Source organism: Amblyomma maculatum, chromosome 2 (genome assembly GCF_055883805.1).
Source record: "Amblyomma maculatum isolate TAMU_Amacu chromosome 2, ASM5588380v1, whole genome shotgun sequence".
In the NCBI taxonomy this organism is placed as follows: Eukaryota; Metazoa; Arthropoda; class Arachnida; order Ixodida; family Ixodidae; genus Amblyomma; species Amblyomma maculatum.
This window is the reverse complement of record NC_139345.1, coordinates 147,217,305-147,238,952: the sequence shown is the minus strand read 5'-3', so window position 1 is coordinate 147,238,952 and position 21,648 is coordinate 147,217,305. Positions and strand designations below refer to the sequence as shown.

The window sequence follows — 21,648 nt, the reverse complement described above, 5'->3', positions numbered from 1 at the left end:
AACGCATCGTCCAAAACATTTCAAAATGGCGGCAATCAGCGGCGCAGCATTCTATGACACCTGTCGGCGAAGAATTACTGTTTCTCATATTTCTACCTACTTTTAGAGCATATCTTTGATTTTATTATAAAGGTAATACAACAGCGAATGCGCAGAATAAGAAATTTAAACTGTTCAAGCTCTTACTTTTATTCACGCATCCTTCGCGTGTCCACTGCGTTGGACGCTGGGACTCAACCCGGTCATTTGACCGCGCTTTTGCCACAGACTTGTTATGAACAGCAAACGAGTAATGTTGGTATTTAGCGGCTTGCGAACGAAATCGCCTCTTTTTTTTTTCTGTAGGAGACCGGCCTTGCGTGTCTGATGAGACAGCTGACGCAATTTTGCAACTTTAGAAATTCATTTGATAATTTTATTTATAAATTTTATTTATAAATCATATAATTATAAAATTAAATTTAAAATTGTTTAATTTTAGGATATAAAACAAAGTTCTTTTGTACCAAAGGCCGCCTCTTCTCCTACATCACAAAGGACGAGATGTTTTGAAATTTCCCACAGAAAGGGAAGACGCGAGCGAATTTTTTTTTTCTGAGTAGAGGAAGGCTCGCCTTTACTTTCTTTTTCACCACTTTACCTTTGAAGCTATTAAAAACATTTGCACACCAGTTTGTGAGCAATATCTGCGGCATGTATACGCATGCGCGCTTGGTGAAAAAAGAACAGGTAGAATCCCAGTGTCCAATATATTGGACATGACACCACGCGGAAACTATCAAGGCTATTGAAAAACACTTACCACATTTTCCCTTCATAACCCTACTGACTTATTCTGAAAATTTAAGAAACATCTGTGCACCAAAATGCATTCCGGGTCTCGGGAGGAATACAGGTGTCTTTATGGCCCCCGAAATATCAATATTTTTCGTCCGTTTTTAGCATTCAGGGAGTGTATACTTTTCGTTACGTCACCCTGAGGAAGTAAATATCGTTTCGAAGAATAGCCTCGGAAAAAATACAGGGGCATTTACTGGCTTTTTCGTGAGCAGAGATAAGGTGCTTGAAAATTATACTGGGGAACACACTACACACATCAAAATCACTTTAAAAATCACTTGATGCCTTTCCGGCCCGTCGATTCCAAAACAGAACATCTTTTTTGAATTGTTGTTGCAGCGATATTTAATTGAATTTCGGAATAGTACAAGTGCGTAATGTCGTAGCGGCATCCGGCCGCTGTCAGCTTGAGCGTCCCAACGGAGCGGAGGAACATCGACAGGCAGCGAGATCCGTGTGCGAGCCCAGAGTGAAAAGCGTCCATCTGTTTATTGCAGCCAAATATATGCGGGCACGATGACGTCATGGTTGTCATGTGACTCGAATACAGACGCATGTCAGCACATCCGCTTTTTGGACGTCAGAAATTTTATTATTGCACATTTGAGGGCACTACCTGCTTCATAGACAAATTTACAAATTTTACAACTACGTGACAGACAGCTTTGTTTTGTTAAAAAAACAAAAACAATCCGCATGGCTCTGACCGAGCGCGCGCAAACACACACACACACACACACACACACACACACACACACACACACACACACACACACACACACACACACACACACACACACACACACACACACACACACACACACACACACACACACACACACACACACACACACACACACAGACACACACACACACACACACACACACACACACACACACACACACACACACACACACACACACACACACACACACACACACACACACACACACACACACACACACACACACACACACACACACACGCACGCACGCACGCACACGCACACACGCACACACACACACACAAGATCACTCATCATATATCCCCAGCGAACGGGAGGGCGACGTTCTCTTTCCGTCCTGGTCACCGTGACTGGAGTCGAAGGCACTTGGTGTTCGTCGTTTGCCCCAGCCGGACAGCTGTTTACACTGGCAGGCGTGTCTGACTGACTCACCTGGCTCCTCCTGACAATTGTTCATTGGGGAACTCGTAACTTCCGTTTGCTTTCCGAAAAACTGGCAAACGGTTGTTGATTACGGCGCAGCAGAGCACATTGTTCTATGCGCGCTATATGAAGGACCGCGGGGCAGCTACAGCACTAACCACCGTGGTCCTGATTTTCAAGGTTTGAACCCATACAGGATCAAGCCACCTCCAAGCGAACGAGATCCCTAGCACGATGACGTTTGTTGTACTGGAGCGCTTGCGATTTTCAATTCGAATAATCCTTAGCTGTAATATCAGTCATTCTTTTCTGTTCTGGGCCCCGCAGCTATAGGGGCCATCGGAACGCGTGTCCTAAGGTGTCGACAAAGCCGGATTTTTGGAGGACTGTAGCCCAGCGTTCTTGGTGCTGCCCTCTATCGGAGAAGTGCGAGGTAGGGGTCTTCCGACTTAATAAGTGGCTTGATTGCATTATCCTTTCCACCATCCTTTCCACTCCCCGCTTTCGGGTACCTCTGTCTTACAGTCACTTGACTGAAACTGTAATCAAAAGCAAAACTTTGAAACAGGGAGCATAAAAATTGCGGTCGATTATGTGTCACTACCGTCTCCTGAATGCCATGACCAGCAGAAATGCTCTCCATCCTTTATATAACGGTTACAGCTGCAGTAGATGGGAGAAGCGAAATGTCCGAATAGCGAGACAGATTATCGACCAACACTAAATAGTGGCGATTGTTGACAACACACAAGTGTAACCACCACTCTTTAACATGCAAAAATTTGAGTAGCAGTGGGTATCAACGGCTCTATATTCTGAGCGGCACATCTTGCGCAAGTTTCACTATTTCGCTTGCGTGGAAGTTGTTCGATAAGACCTGGCCTCCAAACCAACTCTGTAGCCAATGCTCGGATTCTAGAATTGTCTTGATACCCGTCGTGTAACTTTTCTAGCACATCTTATCTGGGGGACTGAGGCGAGTCTGATTCTTTTGAAAAGCAACCCGTTGCCTTCAACCATAAAAGCGCGCTCTCGCCAAAAAAAGGGAGAGATAGCAAAGAAGCCTCAGTTTTTCTAGTCAGCCTTGGTGACACAACAATCGGAGGGTTTGCAAACTTCATCGGTTTCTTGATCGTTTCTCGCTCTTTAAAAAGAAAGTTTAGCCCTTCAATGCACAATTTTGCATAGGAAGAAATTTCGGACGCAGTCAATTCTCCGGCTACTGGTTTGTCTCCAGTGACTGGCGCTCGCGAAAGAGCGTGCGCAATGACTAAGTTTTTTTCCGGAACATAGACTACCTCAAAAGGATAGCGCATGAGTTGCAATCTGAACCGCTGAATTCCCTACGGTTCCATATAAACATGAAATTTTTCTAGTAAGGAAAGAAGAGGCTTATGGTCCGTTTCAAAGAGTGCGTAGAGGCTTCTGATGTATTAATCGAATGTTTTGGCAGCAAAAGTCAGGGCTAACGCCTCATTTTCGATTTGAACATAACGCTTCTCAGTTTTCGTGAGGGACCACGAGCCGAACGCTACCGGGCATCGCTCAATGTTACGTTGCGTTTGGGAAAGGACTGCGCCCGGGCCGAAAGACGAAGCGTCTGCCGAAAGAATATGGGGAAAGTGAAGGTCGTACAGAGCCATGCATTTCGCGGAGCAGTTAAGAGATTTCACTCTTTCGAACACAGCGTTCTGCGCTGGACCCATATCCCGACCCTACCTTTACACAAGCGCTCACGCAAAGGAGGGGTAGTGTGAGCTAGGTGTGCCAAGACGCCGATGGTTGGCTATGCCCAGAGCGCTGCGCAATTCCGCTACATTGCTCGGTGGCTTCATTTCTTTCACAGTGTATTACCTTAGCTGTATCAGGTTGTACGCCTTCCTCACTTAGATTATGACCCAAAAAGTGAGTCTTTTAACTCCGAAGACACACTTGGGCTTGTTTAACCTTGTGTTGGGTTCTGCCAAACTGGTCAAGGTGTTAGCAAGTCTAGAATCTTAATGTTGCTTGTTGTTTCCAAAGATTAAAATATCGTTCATTACGTGGCGACTCCAGGCATGTCTGCCAGGATTTCGGATATTCTTTTCTGGACGCACTCAGGTGCTGAAGTAATCCCAAAAGGTAACCCGCTGAAACGTCCCCAATACGTCCCCAAAAGGTAACCCGCTGAAACAGTACCGCCTCAACGGACTAATGAAGGTAGTCTCTTTCTCCGAAGCCTTGCCTAGGTGTACTTGATAGAAACCAAAATTTGCTTCCAGTTTAGAAAAAAATTTTGCACCGGCAATGAACCCAGAGCTCAATGCATTTTGGGAAGGGTGGACTTCTCTCGTAGAACGCACTTATCCCGTGAGTTAAGGTCCAGACAGATCCTTGCATCCCCACTCGGCTTTAACACTGGTACGAAGCCGGCACACCACTCCGCAGGCCCGTCAACTTTACGAGCGCCCATTAGCTCCATTTTTTCGAGTTCGAGGACGCATTCCTTAGCGGACTTGAAACTCTGCGTTATCCAGTTATAGCATACGGAACCGCGTCTGAGCGAAGCGTTATCCGATGCTGTCGTGGCATGGCGCCCAGATGACTGCAAACTTCGGTGCCCGGAACACTATCTGTGGACCTCTTTTGCGCGACTGAGTCAAACTGCACGGCTCCTAGTGCCTCCAGAGCGGGTGAACCGAGAAGAACATGTCGTAGCGTGCTGACCACAAAGCTTGGCGACAACGTTTCCCTTTCAAGTGATTTCTGCCTCGATTGTGCCCAAAACATTGAGACGTGAAACACTCGAGCCTGTGAAAACCTTGTCGGCTTTTGGTAAGTTCATAGGGAGACCGGGAAAAGATGACGAAACCACAGTAACTTCGGCACAGGTATCAACTTTTGAAAATATTGCGAACTTTTGCAAACACTGGAACAGCGTTGACAAATACTTGAATGTACCGCGTTTTGGCACTTGGCGTTCCTATCTCTCCCACAAAAATTTGTCCCGTGTCCGCTTGCACAGAAGAAACTCGATGTCGCACCTTGCGTTGGTAATCTGCCGAAGTCTTTTTGATGCGTACGCTAGCAAAGTGTCCCTTTATGCCGCAGTAATTACACTTCACTATCCTAACCAAGATACTTTGTTGGGCGAGTTGGTACACATTCATTATCATTCATTATTTATTTAAACCACGAGACTTAGTATGCCGTGGAGTGGCAAAGGATTTCCTGCTGCTGCTGAACCGTCTCTTTAAGGCATGCTTTCGAAAGGACGGACGCTAGGGACAGCTTGGAGTCCATCTGTAGCGACTCTAGGAGTTTTTTGTCTCTCAGCCTGGCAACGAACCTGTCTCTGATAAACGTCCTGAACTCGACCATTCACCTTAGTCTTTGCTGAACCCCCGCTTCACTTGCCTTTCTCAGGACTTCCACCCGCTAGCCCTAATGACCATTTATTATCTTGTCTTTTTATTAAGTTCCTGCAGAGGTCCTTTTTCTACTTAATTTCAAACAGGATATCAATGCTTTAAAACAGGATACGTCCTCGGCACGACGCAGAGTATCTTGTGTTTATTTCTTGAAGTTGCCCCTACCATTTCCTTTTCTGTAAAGTTCCATTTTTAAACAAATTTTAAATATTTAGTTACTCTCCAAGCTGCTGCTCCGTAGGTGAGTTCTGGGAAGCTACAGCTATTGCATTATGGTGTCTTTGTAAATGATACTCAATATGTGCTTTCTATGGGTCTCAGTGTTGCCTGCAAAGTGCGCTCCCCTCCACCCTATCCCTATTCTTCAAGTTATTTCAGTTTTGTAGATTGAGCATGCAGTCACTGCCTGCCTGAATAAATCTTTTCCATGATGTCTTCAACTAATTTAGCTGTCAAATGTACAGTGATTTGTGCTTCCAACAATATTGACTGCACCTTTTTGTATTTTTCTGTTTACACTTGTTTCCTTTTTGCAGCTTTGTTTTTCTGGCAATTCATTAGCTAACCTCATATTACACAGGCAATATATTGCCTTTTATGTCTAACTCTTTCGATTTTCACTTCAGTGAAGACGTCATTTATACAAGCAATGAAATATTAGAAACTGTGTCGGCTTCGTATTATTCATAATGGGGATTTGTTCATTTACATTCTATACCGACACCGATGCAAGTGCATACACGTGCAAGCAACGCTTTCCTTGTTCAGGAAAGTGAGGAACTTTAGAAAGAAACTGTATTTGCTAGCCGCTCTTTGCCGAAGGCAGAAGTAAACTATTCGGCAAATAAGAATGTATAGTCGTACCATCATCTGGGCTCTTTACGAATTACCTTTCGAGGTTTTCAGCAATCAGCACAAACTTCTCCGGCTTATAAACTTCAATGCAACTTCGTCAATTTTTCAAGTTCGCAGATCGTAACGAAATTTGGTCTTTATTCCGCATGGTGTTCTGATCTTCTACGAGTATGTGGAATTCGTAACCTAAATGTGGCGCAGAATTTTTCGCAATCAACCTTTCGGAATAAATGTTTGTTGACTCAAGCCATACTGAAAAATCAGGATTTCTGCAGGCTATTGCGTGCTGCTTACGTAATGGGCTGTGTTCATAATAGCGTTATCGTCAAGAAGAACTCAAGTCCACCTGCCTTTTTGTTGTCCCTGCGGACTGTCGTGAGGCTTTGCAACCCAATAAAACAGCAGACCATTTCGGCATTACTCTTATCGCGCGCTCCCTTCAGGACACATATTATTGCCCTTAGTGTCCACTAACGTCACGCAACGCGTTTGAAATCACTACTACAATCACTGGAAAGCATCGCCAAATATATCTGCAGGATTTCTATAGCGAATCTCAACTATGAGCGAGGCATTTTGAACATGTCAGCAGGAACTCATCCACAAATGGACTACTAACAACAAGATGAGAACCGTGGTGACCGACTCCTTGACCTGCAACGCTGAAGCAAGAACCGTGACGATCGGTAGTGCTCTTTAAAGTCGCAAACGTTTTCATCGATCTGCCCCTTTTGCGTTATAAGTTCAGTTCAGTAATGAAGGTAATTGCTTAGTGTAACTTGTCATACCGATTCTTACTTAAAGGTGTCTGTAAACGCAACCTAAAGGTAACATACACTCACTGAAGGCTGGATATAATTACAATGCAGGCAACTGCAAAACAAATATTCAGAAACAAAGAATATTACACAGGAGTCGAACGAATGTTTAAGTGGCATCAGTGAAGATATGCGTGGTGTTAATCCATCACGCCACCGAAACTTTTTTTTTTCTTTATTGCCTGCTCCTGACACGAGAACCAAATATACAAAAATCACTCAAATGCTATTTGCAGACACTATTTAGATATGACACGCCAAAATTCACGCATACACAACAAAGGCTCTAGCCTTGAGAGCCACTCGGGAGGTTCTGCTGTAGCTTTCTGGATTGCCAAATACCTGTCCACGCTTTCCCGAAAATAAATTCTGGCGGGCCGTGCATCTTTATCGCAATGGTAACCCGCCATTCTTGAGCCCCATATACAGGGGAGGCCTATGAGCATAATTAAATCAAATGGTACCCCATCCTCATTTTCAACGCATAACTACCGAATGCCATGCGGGTCTAGCGGAAAATCTTTCATTAACGTTCTTTGCAATACGTCCCAAAAATATACTCCTTCCCAACAGTGTAAAAAAACGTGGTCTATGGTTTCTGGCTTCCTGCATAATAAACAGTGTGATCCCCAGGGTATGAATAATCCCTTTTTCTCCAAAAATGGTTTCACCGGCATGGTTCTGGTGTGCAATTTAAAAAAAAAAGGTTTTTGCTCCTGGCGTCACCTGCATTCGTTTTACCCTTTTTAAAACATCTGCACCCGGGCCTCCATCGTACATGGCCCTGTACAAAGGCACAGGGAACATAATGTCACACAATGCACGATATAAATTCTTTCGTTTTACTGTAGACAAATAATCCTTTGAGAACCGCGCTGAAAGGAACCGAATACTTGCTACGACATTTCTACAAAAGCCCTTAATTCCTGCGGAAAAACCGTCCGTTGAAACCACGTACTCCGGTAGCAGCCGCCTCAGCCTGACTTGGCATACGGTGCATAAGAACGGGTCGGTCCTGCCTCTAAAATACAAAAAAAAAAAACGACTGACCAGCTGTCGCAAAAACAGGTGGCCCAATCCTAGCCCACCATCTTTTACTCGTCTCAACAAGTTAGTCTGGCTGCAGCGCTCCCATTCAGATGCCCAGACAAATACAGCGAAATTCCTGTGCAGTTTCTGAATATTTAACCGAAAACAGTGCAACACCTGCATAACGTACCAGAGCTTACTGATAAAGAACAAATTGCAAACTGTGGCCCTTGCAAAAATAGATAGGTTGGTCCCTCTCCACTTTTCAGCTTTATCCTTTATCTCTTTAGCCTGCCCTCTCCAATACTGTTCACTGTCACGGTAAGCCGTAAGCGGAATTCCCAAATACCTATCTGGTGTCGTCGTCCAAGGCACACATGCAAACCGTTCATGCGTAGATGGCCAGCTTCCATGCCAAAGTACGAGGCATATCGACCAGTTAATGCCACAGGTGTTTGCGCGAATTCACGCCACCGGAACGACGGGAACTTTGGACTTTAAATGTGTTCTTATTCGTTTAGAGAATATATCCACTATTTGTCGCCTGGTGGCGCTGCTCGGAGGAATCACGCGCCAGAGCGTCGTCTGCTCGAGTGCTCCTACGGGATATGGTTTGCTAATACGCGGCCGGGTCGGGCCCGACGTTCGTCGACTGCGCCATTGTAACGGAGAACAAGCAGAGACGCGGCCGTTCTTACGAACGCCCAGCTTTATTCTCTCATAATCCTCTTCTGATTCTCCGCTCCTGCACTGTTCACTTCGTCGTCGCCTAGTGCATCACAATATATATATATATATATCTGTGTGTGTGTGTACGCAAGCCGCACCTAACTGAAGATAACTACGTAGTATGGTAATAAATATAACGCAGGGGTCTTCGCTGTCATTTGCTATATTCTGTCCTTATTTACATTACTCGCAGTCACCGGTCGTCATGCTTCCAATTGACTCGTTGCCTTGGACGACCTTTCAGACAAACTGGCTGATTGGCACGTAGTCGTTATTGGAGGAATATATATATATATATATATATATATATATATATATATATAGTGTGTGCCTTATAAGTATGGTCTTTCAGCGTTAATCGTTATTGGTCGTTCATTCCTCTTTCCTTTTGTTCACACGCCGTCCTTGAAGCTAATGTGGAGGACGAAAATGCTTCCGGACCACTGCGCAATAAAGTAAAAGCACCGCCGAGAAGTTTCCCTTAAATCTTCGTCGCATAGAAAGCTCCCATGCCTTGTTTCACCATCGGAGGGGACGGCATATAAAAAATAGCAAACTTCATACACCGATATGTTGAAAATCCTTCTCTCGAGTCTGACCAAAGCTAGTGATTTTTCGTGCTTTTTCCTAGGCACACAGCTCTGCTTCATGGTGTGCTTCCTATAATCATAGCTAACTGTGGCGGAACAATTTACTGCCGATGTTACAGAGCCATAGTCCGGCTACGCAGCTCTAAGTACCACCTTTATTCGCACTGCCATTGGTAGAAACACGACCTTAAACAGCTCACAAACTTTGCGCGCAACAACACCTCTGTTGTGTAGTATCAGATAGTAAGAACTGAGACAGCCTCCTACCAATCCCACATAACACTCCAATACACGAGGTTTTGAAAACGTATTGTCGATACTATTTCGCTATATAAAGCACTTCTTGTATATCGCACTATATTTGGCTCTGTATGGAAGCCGTTTGGCGCGCTCGCCTTTTACCACTGCATCACAAATTGATTCCAAAGCACGGCAACCTACATCGGAAGATATCGTTTTACTTGCACGAGAACTGCAGGTCTGCTTCGTGTTGAGCCACGTCTAAGCAGATGAGAACTTGGCCGAGGTGCGTTGCTCCGGCTAACAAAATGCCAGCCGCTTACGGATTCCTCCAGTTTTGGCGCTGATTGTAACTATATCCATCCCAGTCGTCACAGTAATTTTAAAATGATTCTTACTATCATCCTCTGAAAACTTATTGCAAGATTGGATATCAGATCAACAGCACACTTAGGCGAAATCGGAAACATAATAGAGTGGACGTCAACCGTTGTCTCACACGTAAAACAGGCCACCGAAACAATAGAGGGAGATGACCTCCCATTCCGATTAGACAACAAACTTAGAAATATGTGGAACCGAAAAACAATTCTCGAGAATAAGCTAAAGCGCCAGAAATGGAACAGGAAGCTCAGGAAGAAAATAGTCGAGCACAATAGAGAAATAGAGAGCTACGCATTCAAACTAGAAGAGAAAAGGTGGGATCAAAAATGCGACGAGCTAGAGAAGAATATGAGCCATCCCAACACGTGGCGGATGCTGCGTCACCTCATAGATCCCACCAGCACCAAAACCCACGCCAACATTGAGCAAATCAAGGCCAGTTACAAATTTGACGGAACCGATGGACAGCTCATCGATCGACTTAAATAGGCCCCTCATTCCTGGCAGTGGATAAAGAATATCAGGGGGCGGAGAATCCGCTACTGGACGAACCCATTCTAGTAGCAGAGGTCAGAGCCGCACTCTTTGACCTCAAAAGAAACACAGCACCTGGGCCAGACAAGATAACCTACGGCATGCATAGGAACTTAGACGACAACTCTATAGTTCACCTTACAGCATATTTTAACAAATTTTGGGAATCCGGGGACGTCCCTAAACACTGGAAACATGCCAACATAATTTTAATCCATAAGAAGGGCAAAATCCCGGGTATAGAAAATCTCAGGCCAATTTCACTGACCTCGTGTCTAGGCAAAATAATGGAGAAGGTCATTCAGACGCGACTAACTCGATTGGCGGAAGAAAACAGCATCTGGCCCCACGAGATGGTAGGTTTCAGACCACACCTTAGCGCTCAAGATACCATGCTAAGGCTCAAACACGATATAATAGACAAACAAAAGACCAAAGATACAAGAGCAATATTGGGCATAGACTTAACCAAAGCGTTTGATAATGTCAGCCACTCGGCAATCCTTGACGGCCTGTCAGATATTAGCGTAGGGAAGATGACCTTTGATTACGTCAAGTAATTTCTCAAAGACAGAACAGCAACTCTGCATATGCAGAGCCTCAGCTCGGAAGAGATTAAATTAGGAAACGGGCACCCCACAAGGGGCCATCTTATCCCTCTTCCTATTTAATCTAGTTATGAAAGACCTCCCGCGCAAATTAGCAAGCATCGAAGGGCTAAAAACTAGCATCTACGCAGACGACGTCAACGTTTGGCTCAATGAGGGCAGCGATGCGTCTATCGAGGAAAGGCTCCAGCGGGCAGCCGACATCATAGACCTCCATGCCAAAAATAAGGGGCTGCAGCTGCTCCCCGACGAAGTCGGAAATACTAATCATCAGGCCTCGGACGAGGACAGCCAACGCATCTCCTCCGAGAATCTCGATAGAATTTAACGGGAAAGAAATTGTGCAAGTAGATGAGATCCGAATTCCGGGCATGCTCATAAGCAAAACAGGAAACAATGCCACGACTATAGCTAAGCTATATGCTCATGCAAACCAAGTGATAGGCATCATTAGAAGAATCTCGGCCAGAGGTAGAGGGCTAAAGGAGAAGAACAAGTTGAGGCTGGTCCAGGCCTTTATCTTGAGTCGGATCTGCTACTCAACCCCATTCCTTAACATCAAAAAAGCAGACAAAAACAAGTTAGACGCCATAATAAGGAAATGCACGAAACGAGCAAGGGGACTCCCAATCTCGACCTCAACCCTGGCACTAGAGGGAATGGGGGTGCATAACACATGGGAAGAGTTAGCGGAAGCAACGAGAACGGCGCAACTCGAACGCCTAGGTCTCACTGAGACAGGGCAGCAAATTCTAAGCTGGGTAGGACTACAAGGGAACAGAGGCACTAAACACCAGACGTTCCACATTGAGTCCAAAATTAGGAAAGCCCTCACGATCTCACCGATACCCAAGAACATGCACCCACAACACGATCAGGAAAGACGCCAGCACAGAGCCAAACACTTGGTAACAAAACTAAGCAGAATACCACCCGAGACGGTTGCCTACACAGACGCCGCTTTTGACGATGACGGGAACTCTGTCTCGGTGGTAGTCGACGGGTCCGGAATAGAGCAAGGCAAGATATATACAAGCGGAGTAGACGCCACGGCAGCGGAGGAAGCGGCGATCGCCCTAGCGTGCGTTAGTACGAACGCGAAGGTGACCATCAGTGACAGCAAATCAGCAATAAGGAATTTCTGCAAAGGCAAAATATCACACTACGCGTTTAACATATTATCGAAAAGCAACATAGACAGAGGGATCACCCTGACATGGGCCCCCGCTCACACCAACATACCAGGAAACGAAGCGGCCAACGCCCTTGCCCGAGCGCTCATTATCCGGGGGGGACGCCGGCCTCAACCTAACTTTAAGGTCGAGACGCTCGCGACCTACAACGAAGTCATTGAGCACTACAAGTTAGGACGGCGGAAATATCCACCCCCAGATAGGTCCCTCACATCCACAGAGGCAGTCACCTGGCGCCGCCTGCAAGCCAAGAACCACATGTCTCCCAGATGCAGATACCTCACGCAAACTGGGAATCCGGAGGACCAATTCTGCAGATTCTGTAGCGATATAGGAACTTTAAAACATATCCTCTGGGAGTGCAGCCACTCCCCGGGCTACAATTTATTCCAGGACGAAGAAGCATGGGAGACCGCGCTTCATAGCGAAGACCCGGCGACACAGGCCAACATTGTCCGTCTGGCAACCGAAGCGGCGAACCGCTTTGTCTACTAGCCCCTGCCTCCTGGGGTGACATCGGGCTCCCTGGACGCCTGCGAGCGGTGCCGGAGCTCCGGTGTCGCCTCCTCCGGACAATAAAAGTTTACCACCACACCACCACATTGGAGGAGGCGTTCTGGCTACAGTGAGGCAAATTTTTACTGCATGAGAAGTAGGAGTGGCATCAGCCCAAGAGGTCGGGATAAGTCAAGTTCTTCTCTCCGAGAGCACAACCTATCTTCCCAATTGCTCCGCTGGCTTTCATAGTTCGGAAGGCCTTTGCTTCATCTTGGTCCAGAGATAGGTATGGAGCGTGGTGCGCCGACGCCAAACCACAAGAGGTGCATTGAAAAGTTCCCACCACGAATCCTCCACCCACCCCTCCCACTCCTAAGAAGCCCTCACAGAAGCTCACCTGAAAAGCGACTATGCAATCAAGTTCAAAGACGCGACGCGAAGTTTACAAACAAAACGGCAAAGGAAAATTCGTTGTATCTCATGGCATGGTCTCCAGCCAGTTTCTTTAGCCTGTTTATAGTAAGTGGGTTTCTGATACCTATATTCGGTCATTGCGTTTACCTGCTAGAATAGTATTATTGCGCTCAGGATTATTCGTATAACTTGACCTCGACATGCTCTGCTTCTCTCCCTACTCTTCCTTTTGATTTCTATCTATTATTTGATTTCTATCTATAGACACCAGTCGTTTGCATTTCCAGTGGCATATGTAAGCTGCCTCTCGCAAAAAAGTATGTACATATCATTCTTTCTGAAGTCAAATGAACGCCTATCACTTGCCCTACCGGCTTTCTGAAACTAATAAGACGCACCAAATTTTCTTTCGGGGACTTTTGTCGTGTGCATCTAGTCTTTAATCTTAAATAATGTCGTGAAACATGCATGTACTGCAGCGGGACACCAAATAGGCTTGGTCATCTCAGTAGAGGAAATCATCAACCGTTTTCGATCGTTTGTTCTACTCGCCTTCTCTACTACCTTTTTTATGAGGGAACGACCTCTTCCAGTGAGACCTCTGGTGACACACCGAAATAGCTTCAGTTTTAGTACATTGTTGCGACGGCTGTCGAAGGACTGCCGACACGCGTTCAGTTTATAAACATTGAGGGGAAAGTGCTTTTATTACCACACTTGATCAAACGTCGGGCCAGTCTGTAAGCACTTGATTTATTTAGCCGCCTTCACACCAGCGGTTTGTTGCGTCATTCCGCCCTCTGCGCCTCCGGAGGCACCACCTCCGGATTCGGGACCAATGGCGCTATCAGTGGGGAAATTTGGCAGCTGCGGCTGGGGCCGCGCCGACGCCTGGCGTTGCAAGAAGAAGAGGACCTTCTTGATCTGGGTGTCGACGGCCTGCCTGACGAGCTTTTCGAGGCGCCTGTGGACCGCCATCTCGAGGAACTTGCGCGCAGCGCCAAGGAAGGGGCGGACCAGTGGGCTAACCTTGCCCTGAGGTCTGATGTATAGCTTGAAGCCAACAAGCTTGACCATCTTGAAGTTCTTCACGTGGATCTCGTGAGGACCGGTCCTACGGGAGGGACCCAAAGAGAAAATTTAAACGAGTGAAGATGCCAGGACAATGCGCGCTCTGAGCACAACACTTCCGCTGTTTCGAATCATACCCGAAAAAGAAAGTACTTTTCCTGGATCTGATTTTTTTTGCAAATGTACGGTTTGTCACAGGAATTTGTGCTGCAGACAACTCACCACTTTTCCGTCTGAACAGGAATCATGGCAAGCGAACGAAGCTAACGTGCGCAGTTAGCCTTCATTATGTGTGAAGCGATCGAATATAATGATTTCTCCCACAGGCGGTTGCGTAGCTCTCCTTACCCTGTGCCTAACATAAGAAATATTTGCGAAAGTAAAATAAAGATCATCAACAAAACGACGCAGTTCCATAAAGAAAATTTCACCAGGTTTCGTCACGTCAATGTAGGAGCGTTTTTTCTAGTTCTGTAGCCTACTCATATCAGGGAATAATTTGGGGGGCCACATAAGCATGCCTTTAAGGATATGTACTGACGCGTTAATGGCTACCATCTGCTGCTTCGCTTCAGATTCTCTTTCGTGGACATTTACTTTGCTATTCTCTTCGGCACTAATCACTTAATTGGTGGCTCCATTACATCACGGTTGCTGATCGCTGTACATTCGTATGCTACCCCTCAAAGTAAAATATCCTACGAACGTGCCTTCCTAATCTAAGGTAGCGTGTCTGCCTCGGAATTTGAGTTCCATTTCACCTTCTCATCTTAGCAGATCTTGTCCTGTTGGCGGCGTCTGCCATCTTGGCCACGCCATGGAGCCTCGTGACGTCATTCTACCCACCAACTAATGAGCGCCCGGCAATTTCACCGACAAACTACCGCCTGCCAGACGACTATTCGCAATATGCACACCGGATTTTCCGAAGAGCGGGGCCTTTAATGCAATCGTGTTAACAAGCTATGCTATACTGTTGGGTGGAAGGCCTTATGACAACCAAGAAAGCGGTCGACATTGTTTGGTATATAGGGTTGTCCGCTCTCGGCGCGAACAGAAATGCGCTCTTCAAGCGCCATTGCCTGCGATCCGACAGCGCATTGAAGCAAACTCGCCGACTACGAGAAGCACCGCCCTTGGGCCTGTTTAGCGGCAGCGCTTTGCTCCGATGTGCGGTTGCCTTGACGGCGACAGCGCTTTGAATGAAACAAACGTTTTTCGCACTAAGAGTGAACTGCCCTCTACATTTGTGATATTAGCGTTACATCTGTGATAACGCCCTCACTGTGCTGAGAACCCGAAAGAGAAAAAAAAAACACATTACTTCAAGTGCTTCGAAATCCCAAATCTTAGACGGCACTGCTACACAAACAAGGCTTTTTTTTTATCAAACTAGGTTTCCTTACCGCGCTGAAAAAGAATATTCCTTCCATATAAATGCGTGAATAGACGGCATTGTAACGACGTATTAGTAGCTTTACCGAGTCCGTTTGGAAACAACCCCTTTATCATATGGTGTATACATGCTGCTGTTGATCACTAACTAACTACTGAATCCCTATGCATGCTGAAGTTTGGTGAACATAGAGCTTAGACTTGTAGGAGAGCTACGAAATTACATGGACTTACTGTGAAACCAAAATCACCGCCCTGGCTGTCTTCACGGTTGACATGACCTGCACCTTCGTCTTGCCCAACCTCTTGCTGCTGAATGTGATTGTGGCCGACGAGTTCGCTATCACGTTGTTGATGCCCAGGTCGAGCCCTAGCCTCATGCCATTCTCGTCGACTGTCACGAAGCACGGGCCTGTGCGCTTCCCGTGTGAAAGGCCGAAGACCAGAGAGTGGTAGGTGTGCACATTACCAGACTTGCCCAAGATGCCCTTGAATGGTAGGTTCATGTCTGGCAACCTCAAGGGGTCCATACCATATGCCAAGATGATTTGACGGGTAAGAAGAGTGAAAAGGTCCATTCCACCTTGCGTACTTCCTCCAGCTCCACCGCTAATGGACCCACCGCTGATGGATCCACCGCCGGACATACCAGTCATCCCACCGCTCATGCCTCCGACACCGCCTCCACCGCCTGAACCGCCCACATCGACTTGTGATTGGCCTTTTTGACCTGTTCCGAAGATGTAAGAAAAATGTTCCAGCCAGGTGTAACCATCATGGATGCATTATTGGGATAAAAAAAATAATGGAGAGCCACTTAAGCTTTGTGACATTGAGGGTACATCGAGAGGCTGTTAATGGACATCGTCCGTGGTTTTCCCTTGCAGGTCCTCGTCCGAATAACGCATTTCGCTACTCAGTCAATAATCCTTTAATTTGTTCTAGTATTATCTAATACATATGCTTTATCATATAGCCGTTAGCTACAATAATGTGCAAAAGACCACCCGACATTGATATTATGGCCCACTTTAACCAAAATTCAGGGGGCACTTTGGCGATCTCCATTGCTCAGAGACGAAAGCCCCTTGCTCAATTGTGACGTCATTTCGCGTGTCCAGTTGTGGTGGCTACTAGATTTCGGTTGAGATTTGCGCACGAGGACACTACGTATACCTTTTTGCATGCGTTTCAGATGTCTCAAAGCTTACTAATTAACTTATTATCATTCACTACTTGTATTCACCAATTAGCTTATTATAATAGGCCAATTAACTAATTACTCCTATATAAATACCTAATAAATTACTAAATTTCGCTAACTACAAAATATTGCCCAAATAATTACAATAAATAATATATTTACTAATTGACTAATTATTGTTAACTAATGTTCATACATCGACAATCCCGGCCTCGGCGGCCGCTTTTCGCTGGACGTGAAAAGCAAAGGCGCCCGTGTGCTGTGCGATGTCAGTGCACGTTAAAGAACCCCAGGTGGTCGAAATTTCCGGAGTCCTCCACTACGGCATCTCTCATAGCCTGAGTCGCTTTGAGACATTAACCCCACAAACCAAGCCAATCATACATCGACAGCTACATCACTGATTGATTAACTATCAGTACTGAAACCATCCTAATCCTTCTGAAGATGACTTACAGCTGCCGCGGACGCACGAACGCACGCACGGACAAGCGGCTAGTCATAAGACACAAAAGGCTTTCTCCTTAACAAAACGTACTAACATGCCTGAATGAAGATCCTATGAGGTTTGAGGCCCATCTCTAAGTAGTTTCCTGATTAGGTAGCTTATTTCTATTTGGCCATGTTACGTCGTCTAGTGACCTTTCAGTATACCCACAGAACGTCTGGTCTCCCGGCCCATACCTGCCGGAGGAAGTGCTCCTGAATTTCGCTTTCAAAACGAACAACACCGGACTTTCTGTAAAACGTGTCCTTTGCAAAAAAACTAGTTTTTTGTTCTAGATTTAATAATCTCTGCGCAAGATCATGCTGGTATAATTGCATAACTGTTGGCTGCGATTTGCTGATTGTTATTGCGGAGGACCTGGGAAGTTTTGTCGGGCCCAAAAGCCGACCCGACGCGGTCATGGGGAAAACGAAGTTTCTATTCAGCAGTGTTTTGGGCTACACAGAGGCTTCTGTGGATCAAACGGCTTATTAAAGCTGGTGAAAAATAATGTTCAAACAATTTTTGAATATGTCCTCACCCGCTGTGGCCCCTATATTACTAAGGAGCGCTGTATTTGACCATGTGCTAGGCAACCACGTGGATAAACCAAGAAGAACTTAAAATGAGATGCATTTAAAGGAAGAGCTCCGAAGGACGAATAGGCTGCGTCCTTCGTTTATTTTTACCCATTCGTGCTGTACCGGGAAATATAAAACAACTTGCTGAAAGCATCGGAGGCAGTTCAAATAATTCTCCTTTAGCGCACTGAACACGCATGCGTATATGCCACCGCGTCGAATGATCCCGCAATACCTGCAGAAAGGCTACTGTTTATCCGCGGCTTGACGAACCTGCTTTACACGGCGCCATCCGTACGTGATGAAAAGAAGCATGGATAGAACTGAACACAACCTGATCGCGTAGTCGGGAGGATGGCAGCGCGTTACTATAATACGAGACCGTAGCAGTTCGCCTCAAGCAATGCTAAGTTATATTTAACCAAATCAGGTCTAACTTAACCAATTCAACTTGACTAAACCAAGTCATTCTTGTTCTACTTCCGGATGACTTAAAATAAATTTCAGACGGGCTAGATGGGTTTCTTATTCAGGCGACATTTTGTTAGCACTAACAAAACCCGTATACAGAATAAAAGGAAGGAAGCGCAATTCGCATTTCCTTCCTTTTCTTCTGTGTACGGGCTTTGTTAGCGCGAAAAAATGCCGCCTGTTTCCGATGACTGTTTCTCTGCTTCGTATTTCGATAGAGTTTTCATTCTTAATTTGCTTGTATTAGATGCAGAATTGTTAACCTTGAACCGAGATAAATACATAACATGTGCCTCGCTCAATTGTGACATTTGTCGCTTTACAGATTTGTTCATCTAGTTAGGTTTTTCTGTGCTGTGCATGTGGCAGGTTGTCTTTTGTAAATGTTCGCGTTTCTCTTTTGCAGGGAGAGCTGTTTTGCTAGCTGATTTCTATCACTCAGTCGCCATGTAGCTCCGGAGCTTGTAAACGAAGGCACATACGTATGCGAGGGCTGAAATCCATTAGCAAACCTAAAAGCCTTTGCGGCGTTGCATAAAAACAAGACATATCGGAGGCAAGCTAACACCTTTAAAATGTAAAGCCGTATACAGCATGCGTGGACTCATAGCTTTAATACCTTGCGTTTCACGTATAGATTATATTAAGGATTTTGTGTTAGAAACACAGCTACTCAGAAAGGAACAGCCAGAACGTCTGATCCCTTGATAGTGTCAGGTTTGCCTAATGATACGCTGTAAGAAAAGTAATGCGACTCAAACATATTTCGCTTTGTCACTTCTGCTATTTCAGCCTAGTATTGACAGAGGAAAGACCGACTGAAAAGGAAAGCTGTGGTTCACTGACAGCTGGACACTGACTCCAGAGGAAATGCGCCTACTTACCATAGGCGCCGGCTAGGCAGAGCACTACTAGCACTGCAAAGGTCCTCATCTTGGGCAGCTTCCGAGTCCTCCGACGCTAAGGTTTTGAGTGCTCGACGAGAAGGACTGCCCAAACCTTTTTCTAACGTAATAAGAGGCTCCACGGTGGCCTTGGACTAGATGCAGTGAATAGAACGAAGATAGACATGCAGAGAACTCTGCACGTCAAACCTGTCAGGAGAAACATGGAGAAAGAGGCAACTCTATTGTCTTAAGGCGATGGTCGAGTTTCGAGCGTTTTCTTTTCTTTGTGCGTCGTGCAGGCGTCCCGGTGCGAAGTCTATAAGTGGAATATCGTCCGTTATATTTACAATTGTTTCAAAATCCTTGTGTCTCGTCTAAGGTAATGCATCGCCATAGATGAAAGCGATGCTTTTTCTGTATGCTCGGTGAAGCATTTTAGATACGGGCTGTTTATTCTACATGCCTTGCACTACGCGTGGACACCGACCAATGTGCACACATGTCTGGATTTAAGCGCTAGGAAGTTTTTGATTTGTAGAAGTGAAATCAGGGTAAACACGTCAGAACAGAATTAGGATTTTCAAACTCTCGTAGAAGTAAACACAAGTAGAAGTAATTCGCAAATTTCATGAGCTACGTAGAAGGCATAGAAAATGGCATATGGCCTCCCAATAGATTATCAGCACTCTTTCTAGACTTCATTTGTGCTACGAGCGCTGGCTGACACGGCTGTGAAATGTCTGTGTAAGTTATTCGCCATCCACCATTGGTGGTGTTCGTAAAGGCTTTTATTGATCCGAAAGGGCGGACCAGGTCGTATATGCGGTGCATGGGAAAAACGGGTTAGGTGGGCTTTGCCTTCGCCCTAGACGACCTTATCAGAAGCAGCTTCTTCTGAACAACTGATAGTCAGTTGATCTGGCCTGGTAAAACCCCTGACTATGGTGAAGCGAACTAGGATTAACCATTGGCGGCTAGACCAGTTTTGGGTACAGGAGTCAGGTGCAGTTCTCGGGGCAATAATGGAACGATAATGGAGCTTTTTTTGTCTTTGCGGTTACTCGCTGGGGCTTGACGACATGCACATTATTGGCATCGCAGGTACTGAAAAAAACGCACCACGCAGGTGCGGCATGTCTAGTAAGCAAACCATATGCGTGCTGATAACATAAAAGCAGAAAGTGTGGCATTTTACGAGGCGGGTCTGATTGAGCGATGAAGGACGGTAGGGGAAAGCTCGACATACGGGCGGACAGCAAACAGGGATTGTGGGAGAAACAAAAAGGCTGCTTTTCTTCAACCGTCCGGTTGTAGCAGAATAGCATTTTAAGCGTAACGACATAGGCATTCACGTAAAGTACTACGTGTAATCTGAAAAATATCGAACTGTAAGTTTTTAATTTTTTTTTTTATTTTAGACAAACTACACGTCTTCTTCAAACGCGACGCCGGGCTTGTTGTAAGCAGCTGTAAGTACAGGAAAGGAGGGACGATGAAAGAGCGAATACAGGAAGGGAAAGGAGGGGGAGTGCTGGTTGAGAAGTCTGTGGAACAGGTGGGAACGAGATGAGGCTTAAATCTATGCTGAGTCACAGTGCCGCCGCGTGCAGCGGTGCTCGCTGGCGTCTTTTTCTTTGTGAGATATCAGCAATGAGCGAAGATCTGTAGGTGCGCGCCAGGAAGGCGAATCTGTCTAAATATTTAACTTTTAGTCTATTTGTAGAATGTCGTCGTTAAAAGTTTACAACCCACGGGCTCTGCTTCTGAGTCATACCGAGTGGCTCGTAATGCATGCGCATGACAGAGTTCCAAATTTGCTGATGATAAAATGTTTTCTCCTACGCTTCAAAATTCAATGGAGATTCGCGAATGCCAAAGGAGCGCCCCCACATGCCTTAGAAACAACCCGCCGGGGTGATGAAGTGGTTAGGGCGCTCAACATGTGTACCCAAGGACGCGGAATCGAATCTCAGCTGCGGCAGCCGCTTTTAGTGGAGGACTAGAAAAGCAAGGCGCGTATGTGCTGTGCCATAGGCGCCTAAACCCAGATGGTAAAATTTCCGGAATCCTCAACTACGGCGTGTCTCATAGCCTGAGTAGCTTTGGGATGTTAAACCCAACAAACGAAATCAAACCTGAAAAGCTGCACGCTTGGGCTCTAAAGTTTTGACGAATACTGTAGCTAGCCCGGAGCTAGTGCCAGTGCCTTCGTTTTCGGCCTGTATTGTGCCTGGGCATGCG

The 21,648-nt window shown here is 45.9% G+C and overlaps 1 protein-coding gene across 1 annotated transcript; it reads right to left on the bottom strand.

The window, feature by feature from the left end:
• Window positions 1-13,981: 13,981 nt before the first annotated feature.
• LOC146200129 (uncharacterized) lies at window positions 13,982-19,523 on the bottom strand. Its single transcript, XM_084595375.1, has 3 exons — window positions 19,405-19,523; window positions 16,012-16,507; window positions 13,982-14,425 (listed from the first exon to the last, which is right to left on the bottom strand). The coding sequence occupies exons 1-3, from the start codon at window positions 19,451-19,453 to the stop codon at window positions 14,065-14,067; spliced, it is 906 nt and encodes a 301-aa protein (XP_084451501.1). The 5' UTR covers window positions 19,454-19,523; the 3' UTR covers window positions 13,982-14,064.
• Between the last annotated feature and the right edge of the window lie 2,125 nt (window positions 19,524-21,648).

Coding starts and splice junctions, on each gene's coding strand:
- LOC146200129 (XM_084595375.1), bottom strand. CDS start 19,453: ATGAGGACCTTTGCAGTGCTAGTAGTGCTCTGCCTAGCCGGCGCCTAT. Junction 16,508..19,404: donor CTGCCTAGCCGGCGCCTATG/GTAAGTAGGCGC, acceptor TCTTCGGAACAG/GTCAAAAAGGCCAATCACAA. Junction 14,426..16,011: donor GCGGTGATTTTGGTTTCACA/GTAAGTCCATGT, acceptor TCCCTCCCGTAG/GACCGGTCCTCACGAGATCC.